Raw genomic sequence first — 12,015 nt, 5'->3', positions numbered from 1 at the left:
TTTCTCAGCCAAAAGGATAAATTATGGTGCAAGGGAAGGTAGAGATCTCCAGGTGGCAGTGCTGTCAGCTGGGTTGAGTACTTTCATTCCAAAATATGGTCTTTAAAGTTCAGGATGGATGATTTCAGACTGAAATAGGTGAGAGGACTACTGGAATCATCTGGGAAGTGACGAGCATGCTGACAAATCAATGTTAGAAGCAGGTCATGGCAGTAACATCCCTGTGGGATCCTGCAGTGGTTTTCTAGTAGATGCAGTTTTCCAGACTGTGTGGTTTGTTTTCCCATGTAACGGTGAAGGACTGGCCTCAGGACCCAGTTGTGAGCTCCTCAAGGCGTGGTTAATGGTTTTGATGCCCTCTCTGTTTATGTCACACCCCATAGCTCTGCCTGCCCTGTTCAAAAAGGATCTGGTGCCCGTGGAAGCCACGGAAAGCAGGGCAGCTGTTCTGCAGTGCGAGCTGACCAAACCCGCCCCGGTGGAGTGGAGGAAAGGGCAGGAGCTGCTCCAGCCCAGTGAGAAGTACAAAATGAGACTGAAGGACACCGTTGCTGAGCTGACAATCCACGACCTGGAGGAACAGGATGCAGGAGATTACACGTGTGTGTGTGGAGACAAGACAAGCACAGCTTCCCTGACAGTGCATGGTAAAATATCTGGCTTTAATAGGAGGTTTCTGCGTTGTCATCTGTGGTCTCATGGGGGATCACAATGTGGTCTTGATCCCACCTATTGCTTTAAATTGTTATGACAGCTGTACCATCCACTGGGAATATCTTCCACTGGAAGTCCCTCCCTTAGGACTCACGAAAAACATCTTTTCAGTTCCTGCTCTTTCCCATTGATGGAATCTGGAAGCAGACAATGAAGAGCTTGATGAAGTCATAAATAGCACTTGGAGTATTTCCACTAGTTAGTTAATTTCTTTAGGGCATATCACTGAGATTTCACTTGTTTGGTTTTTTTTCTGGAATGAGATTGAAAAGTTACGAAAACATTGCAGCCCGTAATTTTAAATGACATAGTGTTCATTTTAATTATTAAGCTGATTTTAAGAAAGAGCTGTGCATAGCTCCTTGAGATCTTGGGAACAGGTTTGTGTTGTTATATCTTAAACTGCCTTTAAAACATCCCTGGAAATACTGAAAGTGTAGTTTTACAACACTGATTTCCAAATCAGTGAGAGCTGAGGAGCTGAGACAGGGGTGGTGCTCCATTTCATGCCCTGGGCCATACCATAAAAAAACCTCTCTGACTTATGAATAAGGTGCTTTCCAGCTGTCCAAAGTCAGTCTTTGATGGTTCTTGGAGTTGTTATTAATCAGTGTGACATGCTCAATGTGCTCCACTGCAAAGCACGAGGCAGGGCTGCCCCCTGAAATCATCCTTTGCCTCTCAGGTGCTGTATATCCTAAACCCTCATAGAGTACAATGCTTTAACTCAGTGGAGCAGTCAAGACGTGGTCTGTCCTCAATTTTAAAGTGCTCTCTCTTCACCTGTGACCTTCAGCCCTCCCCCCACGTTTCAAAAAGGAGCTGAGGAACGTGGAAGGCACAGAGAAAGGCACGGCCACTTTCTGCTGCGAGCTGAACAAGCCCGGAGCCGCCGTGGGCTGGAGGAAGGGAGGCACAGCCCTGGGGACAAGTGACAAGTTCACCGTGAGATGTGAGGGCACAGTTGCCGAGCTGGTGATCCGTGATCTGGATCTGACAGATGCTGGAGATTACACATGCTGCTGTGGAGATCAGACCACCACGGCCGCGCTGAGAGTGAATGGTAAAGGGAGAGGAAAATGCGTAACAAATTCAAGGGGTGGTTTTCAAACAGTTGTTTTTACTTCTGAGAGCTCAGTGGTATCAGCTTTGAAACTGCAGCCTCATTTCTGAAGATTTTAGAAATATGTGGTTGGACATAAGTGCCTGGAATGGACTGGTCAGTACCGGGCACAGGTCAGGTGTTCAAGGCAAAAATTTGAGATATTCATCTTGATATTAACTCATTTCTTTGATGTTCATATTCAGGAGTAGGTGCTAAGGAGTGGGAAATCATATCATTGTGATGCTGGCTGTAAAGATTCTAACCTAACATTCTAAAGCTGAGAGGATAATTTGTTGCTGAGATATTTTTGATGCAGTTTTCAGTGTTTCAGAATAATTGGAGGGTCAAGTTCTGCCTGACCACTGTCTTAGGAGACACAGAATTCACAGAATAGTTTGATGTTGGAAGGGACATTTAAAGGTCCCTCACGGTCCCAAGGAAAAGAGAAGTTGGTGCCTCAGATATACTTTCATATGTGAGCTTTTAAAGCCATTATTTGTATTCCAGTAGAGTGTAGACACTCTGGTTAGGCTTTATTTTCCATTCTGGCAGGCAGTATCCATGGAATGTAGGGCTCAGCCTTGCAGGTCTGCAGAAGCTGAGCCTGGTGTGGTTCTCCACTTCATTCCAAGGACTTTTACCATAAGAAAACCTCCTCACATTGATGAGTAGGGTGTTTTCCTGCTTTCCAAAGCCACTCTTTTATGTTCCTCAGAGGGGACATCAATCCTGCTTGGTTAGGAGAGGCTTTGCTTGTCACATGTGGTTGACAGAAGCTGCCATGGTCACACACTGTGCTCATTTTGAACTCCTCAGCCTTGCCCGTGCACTTCAAGAGGGAGATGACGAACGAGGAAGCCACAGAAGGTGGAACAGCCACCCTCCAGTGTGAACTGTCCAGGTCCGCCCCCGTGGAGTGGAAAAAGAAACACAAGGTGCTCAAAACGAGTGAAAAATACACTGTGAGGCAGGAAGGCACCACGGCACAGCTGCTGATCCACGCCCTGGAGGTGAAGGATGCCGGGGAATACACCTGTGTGTGTGGAGAGGAGAGGACAACTGCAGCACTGACAGTGCATGGTAAAGGAGACACCAGATGGGGGATTTCTGTGGGATGTTCCTCCCTTCTCCTCTGGAAGCCTCAGCCCTGACACACAATGAGTCCTTTCCCTGATCTTGCCCATCATTAATTCTGTCGATAACGGATTTCCTTCCATGTTTTATTGTGGTTTTTATCTAGTTCTCACTAGAATTACAGCTCCATTGGTTATACTAATATTTTCCCTGTTTTCTTCTCCCTGCTCTTGTCTTTGCACCACACCAAAGGCTGAAGATGCCACATGCTTGCTTTTTTTTAATTCTGTTTTACTCACTTTTAATTTGAACCTGGAGAGGGGAAGCAGCAGGAACATTCATACTTCTTGAAAAGGATGGTTAGATTTCAAGCCTCGTTAGTATTTGAGAAATAATTTCAATAATGCAAACAAAACTTGGTTCAATGCAACTTCCTTGTATAACTCTGACCAAGGATAATGTAGATTTGTATCCAGGTGTTGCAGACTACTCAGCATTATAGTGGAAGAATAATTCACAGTCTTCAGTCAAATTCATCTGGAAGTTTTCTTGGAAAAATGGGAAACTTTATTTTTATTATTAACACAGGACAGTCAGAAGTATTTTCAGCCTCTTTCTCACCTGGAAATTCAGTAGGTCTGAATTTGGGGAGTTGATTTCTTTGCTTCACTGCCCAGACCCTTTCATCTTTGTATTTACCAATAACACAAGGATTGCTTCAGTCTTCAACTTTCAATTTAACCATGGAAAATAGAGCTCTGTATCTCCTGTAATCCCGAATCCCTTTGTGCCTGTTGTTCTCCTTCTTGTATTTGTGGTGTTGATCACTCCTAAATAGGGTATTTTCCCCCTGCTCTTGCTGAATTGCAGCCTGTTTTTCCACCACTGACTTCACTGAGGTTTTCTGTATCTTAATCCACTTTGGCAAAGTGCTTTCACCGTCTCTTCTATCCCACCTTGGGATCATCTACAAAATTACTGACAACTCTGCATTTCATTGTCCAAGTCACTAAAGAAAATGCTGAATTGTACTGAATTCCAGAGCACTGAGGAACTCAACTCATTCTTTCACTGTGAGTGTAAATCCCAGTCGAATATTCTTTGCCTGGAGCTTTCAAATTAGTGGCAGATTCCTTCTGTAGTTCCACCTGTACCTGAGTTAAAGTAAGAGCTTTATTGAATTAATAATGTTCAGCATATATTGTGTCTTTCTGCCTGTGAAACTTAACCTATGTCAGGAAAAAATTACACTGGTCCACTCCTTCAGGAAGAGAAAAGCTCTTGGCAAATCCAAGCTTTTAAAAGAATTAAGTTAAGCTGAGATGGATGTAATTCCTTGGATCCTCTCTCTGCCATTTCTCTCTTTCTGCAAGAAAGTGAAGGGGATTAATCTTGTAGGTCAAGACTGATGAGTGTTCCTTAATTCCCATTTTTGTCAGTGGAGATCAAGTCAGCACAGTCCTTGGAAGACAGGGATGCATCCAGTTCACCTCATTTAGCAGACACTTGGTCAGCAGATACCTCTGTTGGCTCCACTGACTTCACCTGGGTCTTTCTTGACTCTTGGCTCTAAACAAGAGTTTAGACTCTTGTTTCACATGGCAAGAACCAAATGTGAGCATTTCTATGTGTGAGGCCTTTTTCACCTCTTAGCTTCTGTTTTTTCCTTACTTGTGGAACATCATCCATTCATTCTCTCTGATTTCTCCAGTGTAAATATTAATGTCTGATATTCACTGATCCTGTACCTTCCACGACGAATTTCACCACCCCGAGGTGCTTTAAGAATAGTCAGACTATTTAAATATTCCCTAATAATTTTTTTCTTATCCTAGCCACAATTCCTATTACTCTCTTTGCTATCCTTAATTTTTAATATTAAAGAAAAGGGAATTAAACACTTCAGCTCTCCCATGTCACCCACCATCAACTTACATTCCTGACAGAGAGGTAAACCAACATGATTTAATGGTGGATTTGATTGGTTAAAGGTGGGACTCACTGACCTTAGAGGGCTTTTCCAAACGAAATAATTTCTTGATTCCATGATATCAGCATCATTTTGCAGACCATTTTTACCCCCTCTCTCCTGCTGGTCTTTTGTCCAGGACGTGACAGAGATCAGGAATGGGGAAAACTGCCCTTGACCTTTCTGGGTTTGTCTCTACGTCCTGCAGTATTTCTTTTGCACTCACCCAAACCTCCTGTATTTTACAGTCCTCTTGAGTTCTAGGACATTGAAAAGTTTGTGATTTAGACAGGCTGTTCCTGATAATTATTGGAGTGAGTTAGTCTCATAATTATGCTCTTAATATTATTTCTTTGAGAAGTTTTCCACTCTCTTAAACTGTCTTGTCCTTTAAGTTGGCATCTGCACAATCACAATTCTCAAATTATTGGAGCTTGCTTCCTTGTTACCCACAGAATTTTCTATTCTTCTTCCCCATCATTACCTGTCCTAAAATCCATGAGCTTTCCTGCTTCATGATTAATGTCTGCACAATTCTCCTCCACATCCTTCTTCTCAAATATTTATTTCTTGCTGGTCAGAGAATGAATTGGAGATCCTCCTCTCCTGTTCTTCATATCTATTTTATATCCAAATGTAGTTCCTGCCCCATTCCAAAGACTTTGCAGATGTTGTCACAACCTGCTGCTCCCAGGGTATATATTAGCACGTTACCATCCAGTCTTACACTCTGAATTATTCATTGTTCCTAAAGGGATGGGGTGTTAGGGTGCACCTGAACTTCCTGGTGTGAAGATTATGGCAGGTCTCCACACTGGAGACATCATCCTTCTCTTCCCTTTTCGTTGCTACCCAAGCACTTTCAAGAGATCTCTCTACTCTTGATCTTGTCCTGACTCTGGGTTATGTCTATAGGTATCCTTAACACCTAAATTCAAACCTTATCAATTTTTCCTTTATTTTCTTTTTTTTTTTCACGAATGGGTTTTTCCAGGATACTGAATTACACTGAGGAAGTCACAGTTTTGACCATACATGAAGTTTTCCCATTCCTGCCATTTATTCTCCACTCATCTCGAAACCAATCAGAAAATTTGCTTGAAAAAATTTACTTTAAAGAATTATAAGATCCTTTTTTCATCTGTGGTGCAAATTAACACCTTCCTTCTGTGGGATGATGATCCTCACGTCAACCACCAGGCATGGATAGGCAGAAACATCAGGTTCATTTAGTTTGGCGGCCCAGAACTGCTTGCCCATGAACACATTTTTGCTGCTCTGTTTCTCAGCCCTCCCCGCTCTCTTCAAAGAGGAACTGAGGGATGAGGAGGCCGAGGAGGGCCAGGCGGTGACTCTGCGCTGTGAGCTGACCAAACCTGCCCCGGTGGAGTGGAGAAAGGGACACACAGTGCTCAGACCCGGCGAGAAATACAGGATGAGGCAGAAGGACGTCACCGCAGAGCTGGTGATCCACAGCCTGGCTGAGAGTGATGCCGGCGATTACACCTGTGTGTGTGGGGACAAGGAGTCCACGGCGGCCTTGGCAGTGCATGGTAATGCCCTCTTCCACCTGGGTGTCCTTGCTAACGAGCTCAGGGTTTGGATTGCTTTTATCACCATGTTCACTGTTATCTGTGCATAGTTCATGTCAGTCTGACTTTGCATTCAAACGAGGATTAATTTTGTGATTTAGGGGTGAAACCTTCCACCAATTCCGTATACAAAGTGGTTTCAGGATCCCCAAAGCAGACGTGAGATCAAGCCTGAGGACAGCCCTCACCTTTCCTTCCCCTCAGCAGGAGGCTGGTTTCTTTCTGCTCCATTTTAACCCTCTTCCCATTGCATCCTCAGTGCTGCCTGCGAGGATCAGGGAGAGCCTGAAGGACCAGGAGGTGACGGAGGGTCAAGGGGCCGCTCTGTGCTGTGAGCTGACCAAGGCTGCCCCAGTGGAGTGGAGAAAGGGCAGCACTCTGCTCAAAGCCAGTGACAAGTACAAGATGAGGCAGGAGGGCACCGTCACGAAGCTGCTTGTCCACGATGTGGAGCTGAAAGATGCTGGAGAATACACGTGTGTGTGTGGAGAGCAGGAGACAACAGCTGCCTTGATAGTGCATGGTAAAAAAAACATATACAAATAGCTGTATTACTGTGCATTTCTTTGTCAGCTCACTGACATGGGTAGTGGCTGAATTGTTCCTTTATATTTGTAAGCCCTCTGTAAGCTCTGGTTGCACCCAGGCTGCTTTCCTCCCTCTGTCTGTTGGTTTGTCCGATGTCCCAGAACGAAAACCTTCCACTCTAAAGTGTTCTCTGCCTCTGTACCACCCCACCCCTCCTATAACCTGTGTGCCACGTGTCATTTTTAATGTCCTCTGTCCACTTTGTGACCTTCAGCCCTGCCAGCGCTTTTCAAAGAAGGCCTGAAGGACCTGCAAGCCCCGGAAAGCCAAACAGCCACTCTGCGCTGTGAGCTGACCAAGGCTGCAGCTGTGGAGTGGAAGAAAGGGAACAAAACACTCAGGGCAAGTGAAAAGCACATCATGAGGCAGGAGAGTGCCCTGGCTGAGCTGGAAATCCGTGACCTGGAGCTGCAGGATGCAGGAGATTACACCTGTGTGTGTGGAGACCAGCACACCACGGCGTCCCTGACGGTGAATGGTAAATGCAGATGACTGCCCCCTTTTTGTGTCTCTGAAACCTCCTGTTGGCTGTGTGAAGTGTCCACCCATCAGCTTTTCCCTAGGAATTAATTTGTGTCCGGGAAGGGAGAGCTTCTTGTCCTGACATTTCATTTTGGTCTGACATTCCTGAAAAGGAAGCTGAGGATTTGGCTCTTTCTTCCATGCAAACTTGTAGGTTTAAGGGAATAGCACCTAGAAAAGACTCCTGTTAGACCAGCTGATTTGTCCTGATTTGTGTGATAAATTCTTGAAATTCCACCTCGGATCCATCCAGCCTGTTGTACCTTGACCTGTCAGCTCAGCACTTCTTTGTCTTTCTGTCACTGCTGGATTAACTTTTCCAGATCATTGTGGCAATAACCTCAACCTCAAAGTCCAAACCCCCTGATTTGGCCAGGCTTGAACTTCATCATGCTCGTGGCTTAGTTTAAATACACTTTTAACTTTCCATTCCCAGCCCTGCCAGTGCTTTTCAAGGAAGAACTGAGGAGTGAGGAAGTCCAGGAAGGAGCATCAGTCACTCTGAGTTGTGAATTAACCAAAGAAGCCCCAGTGGAGTGGAAAATAGGGCCCAAAGTGCTCAAAGCAAGTGACAAATATCAAATGAGACAGTCTGGCACCACTGCAGAGCTGGTCATTCATGGCCTAGAAGTAAAAGATGCTGGAGATTACACCTGTGTTTGTGGTGACCAGAAGACAACAGCAACCTTGGCAGTTCATGGTAAAAAGACTTTATTAAAATTGATTAATAACTCTAGAGATAGACATCATTGGGAAGTTCAGTTGTTTCATCCCTGGGTCAGTAGCTTGTCTTTGTTTTTATCCCTTTCTCTTCATTCTATTTATAACTCATTTCTTGCTGAGAGAGAGTCGCTCACGGCAAATTTTGGGGTCATTATTAATCCTTAAAAGTCCTTTAAAAGGAGAAAACAAGATGTTTCTTTCTGTCCAAATCCCCTCTTCTTGGATATTTACATTTTCCAGCTCCAACCCTGTGGTTCACTGCAGTCAACCCCAGTTTTCTCCAAAACACACAGGTATGGTCTGCCAGGCCTTTTCCAGGAACTGAACAGAGGAGACAGGAGGATTAAATAAACCAACCCATAAATAAATCCTTTTGTTGATAACCCCATTACCTCATTTCTGCTCTCCTCTCATTGATGAATATCCGTTTTAATGAAATAATGATCTTTGGCTTTGAGGAACTTGATCAAAGATCCAGATCTGTCCCCTCCAGATTTTTCCAAAACCAGGGATCTGGGTTTTCCTGAGAGATGGACTTTTCCTGAGGCATTTGGGGTGTACTGTTTGTATTCTGTACCCCTTCACACAAGGCACTTTTGTGGGTAAATGTCAATAATTAGTTTTCCTGAAGGTTGTTTCCTGTGGGTTGTTCTGTCTTTGGGTTATGATTCCAAAACGGGAAACAGCAGGAATCTCAAATTCTTATTACCTGTAATGGCCCTTCAAACTTGAACTTAAAACTAGGATTAGTTTTATTTTAAAACCTGACTGCTTTCAGGTAGGGGGGGCTATAATATTTTAATTTAAAAAAAAAAACCAGAAAATAACAATATCAGCCTCCAAGAAATGCTACTTGTGTGGGTAAAACAGTCCTGTATCCAGCAGTGTTATTTGTGAGTGCTGTTGGTCTGACATCTGGGCCTTTCTGTCTCCTCCTTTCACTGTGAATAACAACAGACACCCAGGCAGCTGTCCCTGAGGGTGACTGAAATCACATCACACTTGCAGTAGGATGATTTTGGAGTTTCTAAACTGGGTTATGGCTAAGCAAGTCTGTAATAGGCTGAGGGGGGGAAAAAAAGGGCATGAAGGGAAATAATCTCAAGCGTGATAAAGAAATTGGGATTTCAATTCTGGTTTTCTGATGAGCGTCTGTCCCTGTTGCACCCTTCAGCTCTGCCCCCACTCTTTAAGGAAGAGCTCCAGGACAAGGAAGCAGGAGAAGGTGGAGAAGTCGCCCTGCACTGTGAGCTCAGCAAGGCTGCCCCAGTGCAGTGGTGGAAGGACCAGAGGATTCTCAGAGCGAGCGAGAAATACAAAATGAGGCAGGAAGGGACCAAGGCAGAGCTGGTGATCCGTGACATAGCTGAGGAGGATGCAGGAGGCTACACCTGTGTGTGTGGGGAGCACCAGACCACAGCTGTCCTGACAGTCCAGGGTAAAGCCATCCTGACCTCCTGTTTCCTGACTGGAAGCCTCTGCCCTCTGCTCTAACTGTTCCATTTTACACACCTGTTTGCCCAACCTTATTAACTGAACTCCCATTCATTTGAAAATATTCCCTGCCCCTCCTCACCTGCAGGCTGTGCCACTTGGAAAATCCCAGTCTGGATTTCTCTGTCCCATCCTCCTGTCTTTTCCTTTCCATAATGACACACCTGTTATCCTTTCATCTCTTCCCTTCTGCCATTCCTTTCCTAACATACAAACCCACTATTCTTTGGTCTTTCCTTTCCTGCATTTATTCTCTTTGTTTATTCTTTGCCATTCCTTCCTGGCATTCTCAATACTGATCTTTTTAATATGGGGGAAAAAAGAAGCACTAGTTAGTTATAAATTCTTCTGTACTGAGCTATGCTTATACTGGGCTTTGTGCCCATGACCTCTGTCCTAATGCACAGATTTCCATTGGGAGACTAATTTTCCAAGGCTGCAGATCTCCTTCTGGTCTTGTCGTGCTGGAAGAACCACTTGCTGGGCAAAACAAAGCTGGTGTTTCAGCTTCAGAGTGCTGGAGACGGGAAATGTGCCAAATCTGGCTAAACCTGGTTTCTAGCTTGGATATTTTGACTGAGTCCCACTGCTGTGTGACACTAGGTCTGGGGTCTGAGATATCCAGCTCTGTCAAACAGGTGGAATGTCCCATTATCCCACTCAGTTAGAGGGACATACGTGAAGGTCACCACATTTATTTCAAGGGCACGACTTGCAACGGGTACAGGAATTATGTTCAGTGGGGAAAGAAACGTGTTCTGGGACAAGGACACGGGCTGGGATTCAGCATCTGGAGGTTTTCTTTGGGGTCAAGAAGAACCTCTGAGTCCTGGATGAACCTTTTCAAGGATAGCTCGAGGAAGAAGGAATGAGGATGAGGGAGGAGCTGTGCCAACACTCAGAGCACAGCAGAGCAGCTCAGTAAGTAGGAAAAGACCGTACAAAGGCATGAAGTTTGTGGGAGACACCAACACATGGGAACTAAGAAGCTCAGAGATGATATTCTTGGTTATTCTCTCATGTATAAACTGGTAGAAAGCAGGTGAAAATCCACAATTTTGCTAGTAGGAAACCACCATAAACCCCAAGGGATTAGGATGTATATTCCCACTAGGATACTTTCTCTTCTCTTCCCTCTCTTTGTTGCTGATGCTCAACCTTCCATAACCTTCACAACTTCCCCCCGTCAGTTCCTCACCCATCCCTGGACACATCCTCAGTCTGTAATACTTTTTACCTGCATCCTTCAGCTCTGCCTCCATTTTTCCAAGAAGAAATGACCAGCAGGGAAGCAGTAGAAGGTGGGACAGCCACTTTTCACTGTGAGCTCAGCAAGGCATCTGTCCCTGTCCAGTGGAAGAAGGGCCACCACGTCCTTTCCTCGGGCAAGAAGCACAGCATGAGGCAGGAAGGCCGTGTTGTGGAGCTGGTGGTTCATGACCTGGGCCTGGATGACAGTGGAGATTATACCTGTGTGTGTGGAGACAAGAGCACCACAGCTGCCTTGACAGTGCATGGTAAAGTAGCCCTCGGGATGGTCCTCCAAACCTCAGAGCTGCCCAAGCCTCTGTTGTTATGGTCTGTTCCCATTCCCTCTGTGTTTCCTCGGGTTTTCCTGTTCCTTTGGACTTCATGTGCTCCCTCCTTGTGTCAGAATTGGGCCAAGAGTTCCCTGTTGGTGTTTGTCCCCCTCAGCTGTGTTGGTTCATCTCACTTTCTCAGTGTTGAGGGAAGTTGGGGGAAATCTTCCATCGTGTCCCCCTGACCTGGATCAGGGCTCAGCATTTCACCATCCATCCTCTCCCACGGGACTCTTTGCTTTTTAAGGAATACTCACGCTCTCTGTGGTACCCTTTTACTCTTCAGCACTGCCTCCAGAATTCAGGAGAGCCCTGGAGGACCTCGAGGCTGTGGAAAATGGCACAGCTGCTCTGCACTGTGAGCTGACCAAGCCCGCTGTGGTGGAGTGGAAGAAAGGGCAGGAGGTGCTCAAGGCAAGCAGCAAATATGAGATGAGCCAAGATGGTGCTGTTGCAAAGCTGATTATCCACGAGCTGGACGTGGAGGATGCTGGAGATTACACCTGTGTGTGTGGAGATCAGCAGACAACTGCCACTCTGACAGTCAATGGTAAAAACAAAGGAAAAAGTTCCAAGGTTTTCTGAAGACAAAAAAATAAGAGCTGTGGTTTAGGGTTGCTGAATTTGATTACAAATTGTGAGGTGTGCAGGATA

The 12,015-nt window shown here is 45.2% G+C and overlaps 1 protein-coding gene across 1 annotated transcript in view; it reads left to right on the top strand.

The window, feature by feature from the left end:
- OBSCN (obscurin, cytoskeletal calmodulin and titin-interacting RhoGEF) overlaps positions 1-12,015 on the top strand; it is a 179,652-nt gene that overhangs the window by 74,954 nt on the left and 92,683 nt on the right. Inside the window, 10 exon segments of the mRNA XM_050336656.1 lie at positions 384-647; positions 1,511-1,777; positions 2,636-2,899; positions 6,152-6,415; positions 6,714-6,977; positions 7,257-7,520; positions 8,001-8,264; positions 9,462-9,725; positions 11,032-11,298; positions 11,648-11,911. Of these exon segments, the coding sequence (XP_050192613.1) occupies positions 384-647; positions 1,511-1,777; positions 2,636-2,899; positions 6,152-6,415; positions 6,714-6,977; positions 7,257-7,520; positions 8,001-8,264; positions 9,462-9,725; positions 11,032-11,298; positions 11,648-11,911 (2,646 nt within the window).

This window comes from Myiozetetes cayanensis, unplaced genomic scaffold (genome assembly GCF_022539395.1).
Source record: "Myiozetetes cayanensis isolate MyiCay16 unplaced genomic scaffold, myiCay2020 scf1, whole genome shotgun sequence".
NCBI classification, from domain to species: Eukaryota; Metazoa; Chordata; class Aves; order Passeriformes; family Tyrannidae; genus Myiozetetes; species Myiozetetes cayanensis.
This window is presented reverse-complemented; position numbering and strand designations above follow the sequence as displayed.